Below are 14,090 nucleotides of genomic sequence, written 5' to 3'. Positions count from 1 at the left end.
CATTGAATATGGATAAAGGCATGTAGTTACACTCGGCGACCACCAGAGGGAGCCCTGATGCAGTTACACTCGGTGACCACCAGAGGGAGCCATAGTGTAATAGCATTAAACGACCACCAGAGGGAGCCATAGTGTAGTTACATTAAATGACCACCAGAGGGAGCCATAGCTTATAAGTGGTTACAGGTGAAGCTTAACTTTATACAAAGTAAACTGCACAAATATACATAAGGGACTATTTACCAGGAAACATACAGGCCAGAGGATTGGATTATGGACATGCATGTGTAGAATTTAAGAACTATTTGTAGGTAGTAACAGGTGGAGCAGAGCCGCGCGCTATCACTTTAACAGGCACGCAAACAAGCATCTGCGCTCTAACTTATAGAACTTTAATATGCATGCATGGTTACAAACAATACTCACATCATATGGACGCACACGGTACCTATACACACAGGATAAGGTTGGATAAAAGGGCAAGATAAAAAGGCAGGGAAAAGGGCAGGATAAAAGACAGCGAACCTGGGCTCTGCTCCTCACACAGTGATGGCAAAAACAGTAATGGAAAAACACACGGCATACGGGCCTTAAGGAACTACAATGAACCCTGTTGCATTGTGGGATGTGTAGTACTTTCCCGGGGGACTTTTAACAAATATAGCCGTTTCCACTATAACAACAAATTATACATCGTTTGAAAGCTCTAAGCCTTCCCGATGCCGCCATTGGGTGGAATCATCATTACGAGCGCTTACGCGCTCGTCACTCCCTATTCCGTCGGGATGCCCCGCCCACTCCCCATAGACTTCCATTGATTTGAGCAGATACAAGCATGGCCCATGCCTGCGGCGTGGATTCTCGCGTACGGGACGATGCCAGGAGGGTTTTTGGTGGAATGCAGCGCTTCGCGCTGCTGTTGTCAACAATTAGTGAATGGGCTACGCCCATTCACTAATTGTTGACTATTTCTGTCATAGCAGGAGTAAGTATGCATGATCCATGCCTTCGGCATGGGCTAGTTCACTGTACTTGCCAGGGGCGACGGGGCACCAAACATGCGGGCTGCGCCCGCATGTTTGGTCAGACAGTTGCAACGCTGCCTTTGGCTATATACTATACTATACATTTTCGGAAAGTGCTCGCGCTTTCCTACCTCATGGTGTGGGTCCCTGGTCACTGACGGGTACTTTCGTTAATTTTGAGTTGGCTCCGCCCACTTTGTGTTTTTGGCCCTCTATACAGTAATAATGTTCAATTTTTGCATTACATGCTTATATGCACGGAACATGCAAGAGACGGGGAACGTATTCGTGAGCTACTTGGCGCAAATGAGTGCTTTATATGGGGATGACGACCGCTTTGCGGTCGTCATCTCAATGTAAAGTGCTCGTTTAGTGCGCACTTTTGCACGGGCTTCGCCCGTTTACAACGGTAATGTCCCATTTTCCTACTACTAATTAGTATGCACGGTGCGTGCATGAGTGAAGGAGTGCGTTAGTGAGTGTTTGGAAGTGGGCGAGCGCTTCGCGCTCGATTTCGTGCGCACTATGTGCGCACTTTCGCAGCCGTGCTTCGCACGGCCTTACGAGATTAATAGGCCTCTCGCCAGCTTGTGGCGCTCGGGCCTAAAAACAAAATGCCATGAGTGAAGAACATGTCCCTTCGCTCACGCGGATGATGGAGAAACCCATGTCTGAGAATGTCACATGCAATTGTTTCCTTATTGCCAATTATGCACGATCCTTGTTCACTGCAATCTCCAAGTTTCCAGTATTTTTCTAAATACCAGCTCATCTTCAAGAAAATACCAAGAAAGTGTTACAAAATAATAAAACAGAAATGCTTGGATAAAAAGATAAGAAATTAATTTTTTTTGCCAATTTTGAAGCTGTGTTATAATGAGATGTGGTGAGCTCCCACTTTTGAAGACAGTCACGAGTTTAACAACATTTGTAACAGTTTTGGGTAAGACCTTGTCCAGTTTATGTGCACTGCAAAAAAAAAAAACATCTACAAGAGGTGAAGTGACCAAAAATTCAAATACCTCTTTAAGTGAATTTGACGTCGGATTTGTTTAGGACGGGATCTTCTGGATGCACCGGGGCGGTTTGCAGCCGAGTGCGAAGCAACTTGAACACCTGAATGTTCTGGTATCTCGGGGTCTTGCTCATGAGAGGGGGACGGATGGAGCGCGAGATCGACAGGCCGGAGGAAGTGCCACGTGGCGCATAGAAAAGTGAAAACCGTTAGATATTGGTACAGGTCATACAAGAAAAGAAGAATCTCTCTTGGACCCTGCAGACGTGAAGTAGCTCTTTGTATTTGGGTCATTCTAGCTTTGAAGACGTACTAATGAAGAAACTCTTTTTTTTTTTTTTTTGCAGCGTTCTTGTGTAAGGAGGGAGGGTGATGTATTAAAAAGGAGGTAGACAAAGAGTTTGGCTCAGTCTCGCATCCGACTTTGGGACGTATTTCTATTTGAAAACGATGCATTTATTTCGGCCACCGGTATCTACAAGTCGTGGTTGATACGTGAGCTGGAAATGACTTAAAATCGTTTTTGAAAAATGGACAAGGATGACCGGACGTACCTGCGCTCGCTGTTCCATGCCTACGACGTGGACGACTCGGGGGAGATCGAGAGGGGGGAGTTTTTGGCCATCTGCCGGGAGCTCTGTATCCCCGCTGCAGAGGGACACGGGATATTTGAGCGACTGGACGTGGACAGAGACGGAAGTGTCACGTTAGAGGAGTTTCTAAGAGGGTTTGAGAAACGAAGAGAGCGGGAAGGAGAGACTGTCCCAGAGCGGGAAGGAGAGACTGTCCCAGAGCGGCACCTGCCAACGCAGAAGGGAAAGGTCATCAACAGGTGGGACAAGGAGGACCGTAATAATACACAGGAGTAGTATAGCAAAGTAATAAAGTAAAAGCACTGTACTTAAGTCAATATTTTACGTATCTGTACTGTTTTGCATACTCGTACTGTATACTACTGGATACGTTTTAAGATAAGAAAACCTTTATTCGTCCCACATCACGACATGTGATGTACAGGATTTTATATCATTTATGATTCACTATTAAAACATCATCAAAGGGCAGATGGAACTGTTGGCTTAATTAATCCACAACAGTACAGTAAATATTATTCCGTTTTTTTATGATCAAAATTGAATAGTGAACAGGTGCATGATATCTGATGACGTCACAGAGTAACACATGTTCTACATATGAAGAAAAACATGCTCTTTAAACCTACAGAGTGCTGTGTTTTAGAAGCCTATATACATATTTTATAAACACGTCTCTCTTCCCCTTGTAAATATTCCCTGGCTGATGTTTTTACAGCTTAATCCACGTCCATACTCACCATATGTCAGCAGATGTTGAACAAATGGGAGTGGAGCGTTTACTCAGAGGCAGGTGAGGCGTTTGTGCACCGGAGGATTTCTCTGTTTACTTTGACCTCAGACGAGTCTCATTCTGGAGCTCGCGACAGACGCACGCGGATCGTTCTTTACCGCAGCGCGGCCGCTCTCTACAGCGGATCGATCCTTTACCACAGCGGATCGATCCTTTACCACAGCGGATCGATCCTTTACCGCAGCGCGGCCGCTCTCTACAGCGGATCGATCCTTTATCACAGCGGATCGATCCTTTACCACAGCGGATCGATCCTTTACCACAGCGGATCGATCCTTTACCACAGCGGATCGATCCTTTACCGCAGCGCGGCCGCTCTCTACAGCGGATCGATCCTTTACCACAGCGGATCGATCCTTTACCACAGCGGATCGATCCTTTACCACAGCGGATCGATCCTTTACCACAGCGGATCGATCCTTTACCACAGCGCGGCCGCTCTCTACAGCGGATCGATCCTAGCGGCCGCTCTAGAAAAGTTCTGACACTGACGTTTTTTAAAAAGGGATCAACGTGGACGTGTTTTCTAACTGGATTTGTGTTTCGAGCGTGAATCTTTTGTAGAAACGCCTCCTTCTTGTCTTGTTTCTTTTCTTTCCTCCTCCCCCTCCTATCTCCTGCTCCTGCTCCTCCTCCCTTACCTTCCTCCCTTACCCTCTCCTCCTCCTCTCTCCTCCTCCTCTCTCCTCCCTCCTCCTCTCTCCTCCTTCCTCCTCCTCCTCCTCCCTCCTCATTCCTCTCTCTCTCCTCTCTCCTCTATCCACCTCTCTCCACCTCTCTTCTCTCCCCCTCCTCCTCTCTCCACCTCTCTCCTCCAATTCCTCTTTCCTCCTCTTTCCTCTCTCCTCCTCCTCCTCTCTCCTCCTCTCTCCTCCAACTCCTCTCTCCTCCCTCCTCCTCTCTCCTCCTCTCTCCTCTCTCCTCTCTCCTCTCTCCTCTCTCCTCTCTCCTCCTCTCTCCTTCCTCCTCTCTCCTCTCTCCTCTCTCCTCCTCTCTCCTCTCTCCTCCTCTCTCCTCTCTCCTCCCTCCTCCTCTCTCCTCTCTCCTCTCTCCTCTCTCCTCTCTCCTCCTCTCTCCTCTCTCCTTCCTCCTCTCTCCTCTCTCCCCTCTCCTCTTCCCTCCTCCCCCCCGTCCAGGGGCATGAGCGCGGAGGAGCACGCCCGGCTGCGCGCGCTCTTCGACGCGTACGACGTTGACGGCTCTGGGCGGATCAAGCGGCGCGAGTTCGTGAGCGTGTGCGCGGAGCTGCAGGTGTCCGCGGAGGAGGCGCAGCGGATCTTCGAGCGGCTGGACGCGGACGGCGACGGCTCCGTGACGCTGCAGGAGTTCGTGTGCGGCTTCCAGCAGCGCTACGGGGCGGACATGGAGGACGAGGAGCCCGGGGACGACTGCTCCGCCTGGGAGGGGTTCGAGAGGAGGCTCGGGGACCAGGCCAAGTTCATCCCCAGGTGAGAGGCAAAGAAAACAGACAGAAAGTATAGCCTCTATTTTATGTATTTAGTATTTATTTCTTTATTTTATTTGCTCTGTCAACATAGGGGTTTGAGCCTTTCACATTGGAACATTTGTCCAATCTGCACCTAAATACGTTTCATGATTGTTTTAATGTTTTTCATAATTATTTCACATTGTAAGTGTTTTTTTTTCAAATGCATTTTCCCCTCGGAGACTTCACAATCAGCCCTGAAAGTAGAATCTACACACGCCAAACTTTACAATCGTGTCGTTACAACAGTTTGACAGATCGTACAGAAGTGTTTATTGGTGTCGAATTCTAAAACTGCATATAGAAAAGATTTAGAAGTTTAGAAATACAAAAACGTATGACAATATTCAATAAGATCAAGTTTACTGAAATACTTAATGAGATATCCAAATCTCCTCTGGACAATTTCTTTATATGTCAAGAAAAACTATCATTTTTTCTTTTATTTTCTCGTTTTTATTTGATTTTAATTAGATTTTTTTTAAACATAAAGTTACATAACAGCACAATGAGAGCACAGGAGACACAGAGACAGCATAGCTAGTTATATAAGTCCTAAACACGTTGTCCCATTTGGTCCAAAGTCTAAAAAATGTGTCCCTTTTCAAACTTAGTCCAAATATAATCTTCTCAAATATGTGCAATGCTTTTTTAGATGAAAAAATAAACTACAGGAGAAATTGACAAAACACACAAAACACACAATAGGTCCCACTTTACTTGGAATTCACCTTAATAAAACATCTTTAGCTGCAGATTGGTTGCAGTTTGGTCGTTTCTATATGAAAGGTCATACAGTATTCTGACAGAGCAAACTGACCCACTCAAAACAGTTTTGTCTGCAGTTTTTCCGCCTCAACTGATAATAATTTCTATAGGTCAGGGGTGTCCAAACGTTTTTCATCGAGGGCCCAGAACATACACAAAGCAGAGGGCCTCGGGCTGGTGCTCTGTGCAGACGTTAGGCCGCCACACGCTTTTATACAGCTCGTCTCGCATCCAAGTGTTTTCAGGATACGATGACAAAGGTTTTCTGAAATGCAACAAAAAGTACTGATTTTGACCATTTGGGCCAGTTCACCAGGAAGCTTGAGGGCCAAAAACAACGACTCTGAGGGCTTCATTTTTGGCTCAATGTAACAAATTCACCTGCCAAACCAGATCTTACCCGTTTTTCATATAGAGGCTTATTTTTACTTTTGAATTGTACAAATTTGTTGTAGTTATGTTATGATGATGATTATTTAAACTGAATGTATAGCCTTAACTAAGTGTCTGAGCTGAGGTGGAAACTGTTGGTATGTAACTGACAAGTGTGGGCAGGAACGGAGACGACTCTGAAAAAGTCAGATATTTAGTAAATTGGTAAAACATTGTATCCAAGTCTTACGTTTTGCACCATTTCCCAAACCCAGTGGACAGAGGTGAGGGAGATATTACGGTGCAGTTTGGCGCGTTGAACATGTACGTTTGAGTCTCTGATAGTGTGTGTGCAACTCCATATGGAAACGAATGTCACAGACTCAGTCAAGAGAGCAGCTGGGAATTTAGAAAACATACATTTAACTCCCTAACCCAAATATAAAAGATACATTTAGACAAACAGAGCTCAAGATTGATCAGAAAACAAAAGATGCATGAACAGAAATTATGTGAAAAAGATTTGGAAAACTACTTTAAGCTACTGGTAAATAGCAATACATTTGTCACTATATTGCAGGGCTGGATAATATGTCAAAGAAAAATATATTTTTTCTATTCAACTGTATTTTGTCTCTTTATAAACAATAAAAAAATGCTTTCAATGTTAATTTTGTGAGCATAAACAATACCGACTTATTGCCATTTAACAGATCACTCACAATTCAAATGTTACTTTTGAATAGTATTGAGCATCTTCAAATCTCAATTGGTTTGACATAAGATTAACTGTAAATTTCTATTGTTGTCCGTCTTGTTTGTGTATTTGAGTTTGGGGGTATCGGAAATCAGATTCTAATTAATGCTAAAACTTGTATAGAAAGTATTTACTCATTTGAAGTCAATACTGAACCATATAAATACTGCAACGCTGACTAATCCAAAAATCAATATTGCAAGGAAATAAATACATGGCAAGAACAGAAACTTCTCCATCCAACAGAAACAGAAATGTACGGGTTTTGGAAAGTTAACCATGAAAAATCAGATCATTCAGGCATTTTAGTTTAGTCAGTCTTTTGGTTTTGACACAGTTGGTAAATTAAGTATTATAAATTAGTTTATTTAATCTGAATTTATAGTCTCAAAAAGCACACTCAAATATTGCAATACAAAACATAGGTATGAAATATTGCAATTCTTTCCTCATATCACACAGTTTTGAAATAAAGTACTATTATCTTGTTTTAAAAAAGAGAATGTTTTATTATCATCGAGGCCTTAGTATAGAAATGGAGTTTGTAATGTTAGTATCAGGACAGTATTTGGGTGTAAGATTTGTGGAAAAGTTTCAGTCTCCATAAACCAGGACAACTCCCTTTTGGCAAATAAGACGTTCACAAGAGCGGCCACTGCTGAACCTACGCCTTTACTAAAGCTGATTTTGGAAAGATAATCATGATTCATTTCATACTTTAAACACATTTGAGAGAAAGAAGACTGAAATACGAACTACCGTAATACAAAAATGTCATGTTTGGTTACAGGGTTAGCAGGTTTTAGTCTCGATGTGCGCCCATTTTGATGCTTGCAGAGGTTATTGTATTACCAAAGAAAATGGAATACTTTGCAATTTGTTAAATGCAGCTTTTCAAATAGTGATCTGGATGCGTTTGCAGTTGAGCGCTCATTACAATATATATAAGAGTCTGCTGTTTTCAGGCTTTGTAAACTCCCTGACGTAACCTGTATGTATTTGGATTACACAGTTTCGGTTTGGTTTGAGCATGACCTACTTGTTTGTTTGCTTCTCCAATCCAGTCAAATGTACGGATGGATATTAGGTGGAAGACTGCACAGTTATGAACATTTCTTTCTATAACATTTCTTATATAGCGAAAATAGCACGGTAACTTTAAAAACTCTACCGTTTCTGTCTGTTTCCTCCCTCAACCTAAATCCATTTCCAGTGAGGTTCTATTGCCGCTTCCTGGGATTTTATAAAGCACGAGTCGGGTCGCCCTGCTCTCCGTCACGCCTCGAGCCAAACTCAAACAGAACCGTGCAATCAGATTTGGACGTTTCAGTGAAGCATTTGAGACAAAAGGCGCTCATTGGTCAGCCGCGTTTGTTTTTGATGCAGATGGACTAAGCGTGTCCCTGATTGGCTCACGCCCACCTAAACTGGCAGAGATGAAAACGGTGACTCTAGTCTATAGAAATACTGAGCTATATCGTTCTGGACTCTTCCTGACCAATGCTAAATCAAGGTCTGGAGATACAGAATTTCGTTACAGTGGATGGAACACGTTGGATTCATTATTATCCAACTAAACACAAATCTAAGTTGAATTGAAAATTGTAAATCTTTTTCCATATTGCCCACTGAAGTATTTTATTTATTTTATTTATTTTATTTATTTTATTTATTTTATTTTATTTATTTCATTTCATTTTATATTATTTGTATTATTTTATATTATTTATTTATTTTATTCATTTATTTAAATTGTGTGTTTTTTTACGTTAACACAAATTACCATCACAATCAAAGAGGAGCAGAGAGAGGAAAAAAATCTTATAAATATCTGTCCTGAAGTTTCATTACAACAAAATTATAACAAAGAGCAAGTAGAACAGTAACTTTGAACATTATAGAAGTAAATTAGACAGATTTAGCAATACAAACACAAGACAGACGGGTTAAATGCCGTACTCTGCGTGGAAATGAAGGCCACAGTATTAACCTCTCTGTGGTGTACACTAGAAGTCGTACACAGTGCTGCTTCAACAGGCGTCTACAGAAGTGTGTGTGATAGACCTCCAGGAACACATTTGCTCTGAGGGCCTCTCATAAGAGCGGCGCCTCTCCGCTGCTGGGTCATCGATTGTCACGGCGCTCCCGTCCTGAACACTGCTCCTCGTTTCAGCCGTGCAGAGCGGAGCAGTCAGCTGAGAGGAGCGTGGACCCCGCCGTCAGACCGCTTCCTTCATTAAAAGCCATCTGCGATCCGACCGAACCTAATGGCATTATCCAGGGCCTCACAGACTTAGAAAACGGGCGCTTGCCTGACGAATCGGCTCGATATAGCACAAATAATACAAGCTTTTCACAATATTTGATGTCACATTTATGGCTGGCTACTGGTTAAAAAGGTACAACTGGAAAGAATATGAATTAGATTTATTAATATTGTAATGAATGCAGCAATAGGTACTGAAAAAAAAAAGGTAAAGGTTCATTCTGTCTTGAATTTACTCAGACCACAATCTTTTAACGGCAGATTTCAGACACATTTCAATTAAAAACATTCAAGCTGATCATTGACAATTAGAAAATGACAATCGTAATTTTGATAACAGAATACATGTAACAGATTTATATTTTAATCCCTAAAACGGCGTTTGCGATACACCTGTAATGAGATGACCATTGCTGTGCTTGTAAATGCTTGTGACCCGTGTTTTGGCCGTCCTAACCTCATGGGGGGGCGGGGTGTTTGTTGCAGGATGAACCAGGCGGCGCTGCTTTACCAGAACCTGAACCTGACGGAGCCTCGACTCGTCCCGCAGTTTGAGAAAGTCCTCGTAAACTTCACCAAAGAGATCCGACAGGTCAACAATGAGATGGAGAACCTGGCGCTGGCCATCAAACGGTAAATGCACCTCTGCGCCTGAGGGAGAGCTCTGATTGGACAGTTCACTTCCTCGTTCACAGATGGACCAGGTGCACTTAATAAGGCCTGAGAGAGTTCAATATTTCACCACTTATACACTAATGAATTATACTTTTGATTAATGTACCCTTAACATCTTGGATTTGTTCAAAATATGAATTTGCAAATCGACTCTAAAATCTTAAATGTTTAATACTCGACTGCATGTGCAACTTTATTTTCTTAGATATTCTATAAATCTATTAAACAATATGTTTAATTTGAAATCCGATTCTGAATCCAAAGCTTGATCCAGGGTCACATGACTTCCTGTCCCACTAAAATAAACCCCGCCTCTGGTTTATCGTTGCCATGGGGTTTCCTCTTTTCTGCTTAACTTAGATGTCTGTCTCAACTGTTCATTTAACTCTTAAACCCAGAATATATTGAACCTCTTTGTGAAACGGGGCCAAGAAGTGTAGAAAAACCCTATTTGTGACAGTATTTTATTGTATTGACAGTATTTTATGATGTTATCATAGATCAATGATGAATAAATTCTCATTATTGATTAACTCTTTTCTTGGTGTTGGTGATGGTGTATACACTGTATATAGAGTTTTAAGTATCACTTAGTGTCTTGAAGATAGGCGAACATGTGCATATTACACGTTTTGTATTTTAACAATAAGCACATCTTATCGTGTTGTGTAAAACATGTCCTAAGAACTTCTATAAATCTTCCACAGTTTGTATTCATGGAGACAAGCAGGATCTGTGGCCAATGGGATTTGAGCTGTTTCTTTAAATAAACAGCCATGACCTTTGCTGACCTGACCACACAAACACTACAGGACTTTATCATGTTGACTGTGACTAAGGCGTGGCATCATACGGACTATGGATGGAAAGTAGCTCCAAGTTAGCTCTTTGCTACATCTGGTGCAAAGCATCTTCTCTTTTATACGATGAATGTCTTTGTACATGGTTTCCAAGCAATAAATAATAAACAAGATCCATCTGAGGCTGTGGAAGAAATCAGGGACCAAACAGAAGTGGGACACCTTCCCATTGGTATTTAAGAGTCACTTTTCGAAAATCATACTTTCACTTCTCAAACCACTCCTGAGTACCTTTGGTTTGGCATCTCATGTTTTAGAACTAAAAAAAATAGTTTATAACAAACAAAATTGGGATTTGTACATTTGGATTCTCTCTGTTTCCACCGGGACTAGCTGAGTGTCTGCCGATGATTTATGGACTTAAAAACAACAGAGAAGATTCTAAAAGCAACACGAGTATGAGAATCAGAACAGAGGGTTTATGACGCTCGGAGGGGACAGAATTTTCTAACCAGGATTCATCAAACTATCATAAATTAAAGGCGTAATGGACGATTTTTTGGCCCAAATCTGAGTCTCATTTCCTCGTGGCGTGGACTGCCCATTAGTCCTGCCACGTATAATCATAAAACTCACCTACCGCTCACCTGCAGCCTCGTCGGCTCGTCCCCATGAGCAGCATGTTTCGGCGTGTCTAAGCGCATTGATCTATCATAATATAGTTCCCTCAGTGTACGGGACAAAATTAAGACGGAGAAAGACTGGCTCAGAAGAGACGGAAATCTACGGGAGACGAGAGATGCGATGCGATCCGTCGCGCTAATAAACAAACTCACGTGTGTGTTGTATCAGTCCACACGGGGGAGTGGCATGCGCACTTCCACCTGAGTTCTCAAATCGCCGAAAAATCGTCCATTACGCCTTTAAGCTAAATGCAAGTCAGGTATGTTTTTAAGGAGGAAACAATGTCAAAGCATGGGTAAAATCTCAAAAAGTCCATTTTAATACCTGTCCTTTAAACAAGATTTAACTGGGCTAGTTTAATCATCATACAGGGGCTTGATAAGGGCCTCCCCAATACCCACTACTTTAAACCTGGAGTTTAGCTGGACACAAACCATGTATGTTAGACCCATATGAGTAATGTTGTTGTAGTTGTTGTTGTTGTTGTTGTTGTTGTCCCCTTTGTGCTATTAAAGTGGATGTGTGTGTTGTGTGTAGAGCGCAGGACCAGGCCACGATGCAGCTGAGTGAGATGGAGGAGGAGCTGGACCAGCGCATTCACATCACCGAGAGGAAGACCAGAGAACAGGTCAGTGCAGAGAGGAAGACCAGAGGACAGGTCAGTGCAGAGAGGAAGACCAGAGGACAGGTCAGTGCAGAGAGGAAGACCAGAGAACAGGTCAGTGCAGAGAGGAAGACCAGAGGACAGGTCAGTGCAGAGAGGAAGACAAGAGAACAGGACAGTGCAGAGAGGAAGACCAGAGGACAGGTCAGTGCAGAGAGGAAGACCAGAGAACAGGTCAGTGCAGAGAGGAAGACCAGAGGACAGGTCAGTGCAGAGAGGAAGACCAGAGGACAGGTCAGTGCAGAGAGGAAGACCAGAGGACAGGTCAGTGCAGAGAGGAAGACCAGAGAACAGGTCAGTGCAGAGAGGAAGACCAGAGGACAGGTCAGTGCAGAGAGGAAGACAAGAGAACAGGACAGTGCAGAGAGGAAGACCAGAGGACAGGTCAGTGCAGAGAGGAAGACCAGAGAACAGGTCAGTGCAGAGAGGAAGACCAGAGGACAGGTCAGTGCAGAGAGGAAGACCAGAGGACAGGTCAGTGCAGAGAGGAAGACCAGAGAACAGGACAGTGCAGAGAGGAAGACCAGAAGACAGGTCAGTGCAGAGAGGAAGACCAGAGAACAGGACAGTGCAGAGAGGAAGACCAGAGGATAGGTCAGTGCAGAGAGGAAGACCAGAGGACAGGTCAGTGCAGAGAGGAAGACCAGAGAACAGGACAGTGCAGAGAGGAAGACCAGAGGACAGGTCAGTGCAGAGAGGAAGACCAGAGGACAGGTCAGTGCAGAGAGGAAGACCAGAGGACAGGACAGTGCAGAGAGGAAGACCAGAGGACAGGTCAGTGCAGAGAGGAAGACCAGAGGACAGGTCAGTGCAGAGAGGAAGACCAGAGGACAGGTCAGCGCAGAGAGGAAGGCCAGAGAACAGGTCAGTGCAGAGAGGAAGACCAGAGGACAGGTCAGTGCAGAGAGGAAGATCAGAGGACATGTCAGTGCAGAGAGGAAGACCAGAGGACAGGTCAGTGCAGAGAGGAAGACCAGAGGCCAGGTCAGTGCAGAGAGGAAGACCAGAGAACAGGTCAGTGCAGAGAGGAAGACCAGAGGACAGGTCAGTGCAGAGAGGAAGACAAGAGAACAGGACAGTGCAGAGAGGAAGACCAGAGGACAGGTCAGTGCAGAGAGGAAGACCAGAGAACAGGTCAGTGCAGAGAGGAAGACCAGAGGACAGGTCAGTGCAGAGAGGAAGACCAGAGGACAGGTCAGTGCAGAGAGGAAGACCAGAGAACAGGACAGTGCAGAGAGGAAGACCAGAGGACAGGTCAGTGCAGAGAGGAAGACCAGAGAACAGGACAGTGCAGAGAGGAAGACCAGAGGATAGGTCAGTGCAGAGAGGAAGACCAGAGGACAGGTCAGTGCAGAGAGGAAGACCAGAGAACAGGACAGTGCAGAGAGGAAGACCAGAGGACAGGTCAGCGCAGAGAGGAAGGCCAGAGAACAGGTCAGTGCAGAGAGGAAGACCAGAGGACAGGTCAGTGCAGAGAGGAAGATCAGAGGACATGTCAGTGCAGAGAGGAAGACCAGAGGACAGGTCAGTGCAGAGAGGAAGACCAGAGGACAGGTCAGTGCAGAGAGGAAGACCAGAGAACAGGTCAGTGCAGAGAGGAAGACCAGAGGACAGGTCAGTGCAGAGAGGAAGACAAGAGAACAGGACAGTGCAGAGAGGAAGACCAGAGGACAGGTCAGTGCAGAGAGGAAGACCAGAGAACAGGTCAGTGCAGAGAGGAAGACCAGAGGACAGGTCAGTGCAGAGAGGAAGACCAGAGGACAGGTCAGTGCAGAGAGGAAGACCAGAGAACAGGACAGTGCAGAGAGGAAGACCAGAGGACAGGTCAGTGCAGAGAGGAAGACCAGAGAACAGGACAGTGCAGAGAGGAAGACCAGAGGATAGGTCAGTGCAGAGAGGAAGACCAGAGGACAGGTCAGTGCAGAGAGGAAGACCAGAGAACAGGACAGTGCAGAGAGGAAGACCAGAGGACAGGTCAGTGCAGAGAGGAAGACCAGAGGACAGGTCAGTGCAGAGAGGAAGACCAGAGAACAGGACAGTGCAGAGAGGAAGACCAGAGGACAGGTCAGTGCAGAGAGGAAGACCAGAGGACAGGTCAGTGCAGAGAGGAAGACCAGAGGACAGGTCAGCGCAGAGAGGAAGGCCAGAGAACAGGTCAGTGCAGAGAGGAAGACCAGAGGACAGGTCAGTGC

General features: G+C 44.6%; 1 protein-coding gene across 1 annotated transcript in view; it reads left to right on the top strand.

The window, feature by feature from the left end:
• The first annotated feature begins 4,562 nt into the window (after nt 1-4,562).
• rasef (RAS and EF-hand domain containing) overlaps nt 4,563-14,090 on the top strand; it is a 29,210-nt gene continuing 19,682 nt past the window's right edge. Inside the window, exons 1-3 of the mRNA XM_072433570.1 lie at nt 4,563-4,874; nt 9,562-9,708; nt 11,772-11,862. Coding sequence (XP_072289671.1) covers nt 4,567-4,874; nt 9,562-9,708; nt 11,772-11,862 — 546 coding nt within the window. The 5' untranslated portion in view covers nt 4,563-4,566. The remainder of the gene's footprint in view (nt 4,875-9,561; nt 9,709-11,771; nt 11,863-14,090) is intronic.

The sequence above is a fragment of the Eucyclogobius newberryi genome, unplaced genomic scaffold (assembly GCF_026437365.1).
Source record: "Eucyclogobius newberryi isolate DKJ021-1_F unplaced genomic scaffold, fEucNew1.0.hap1 SCAF_6, whole genome shotgun sequence".
NCBI lineage: Eukaryota > Metazoa > Chordata > Actinopteri > Gobiiformes > Gobiidae > Eucyclogobius > Eucyclogobius newberryi.
The sequence above is the reverse complement of the archived record's forward strand: the minus strand, read 5'-3'. Positions and strand labels throughout refer to the sequence as shown.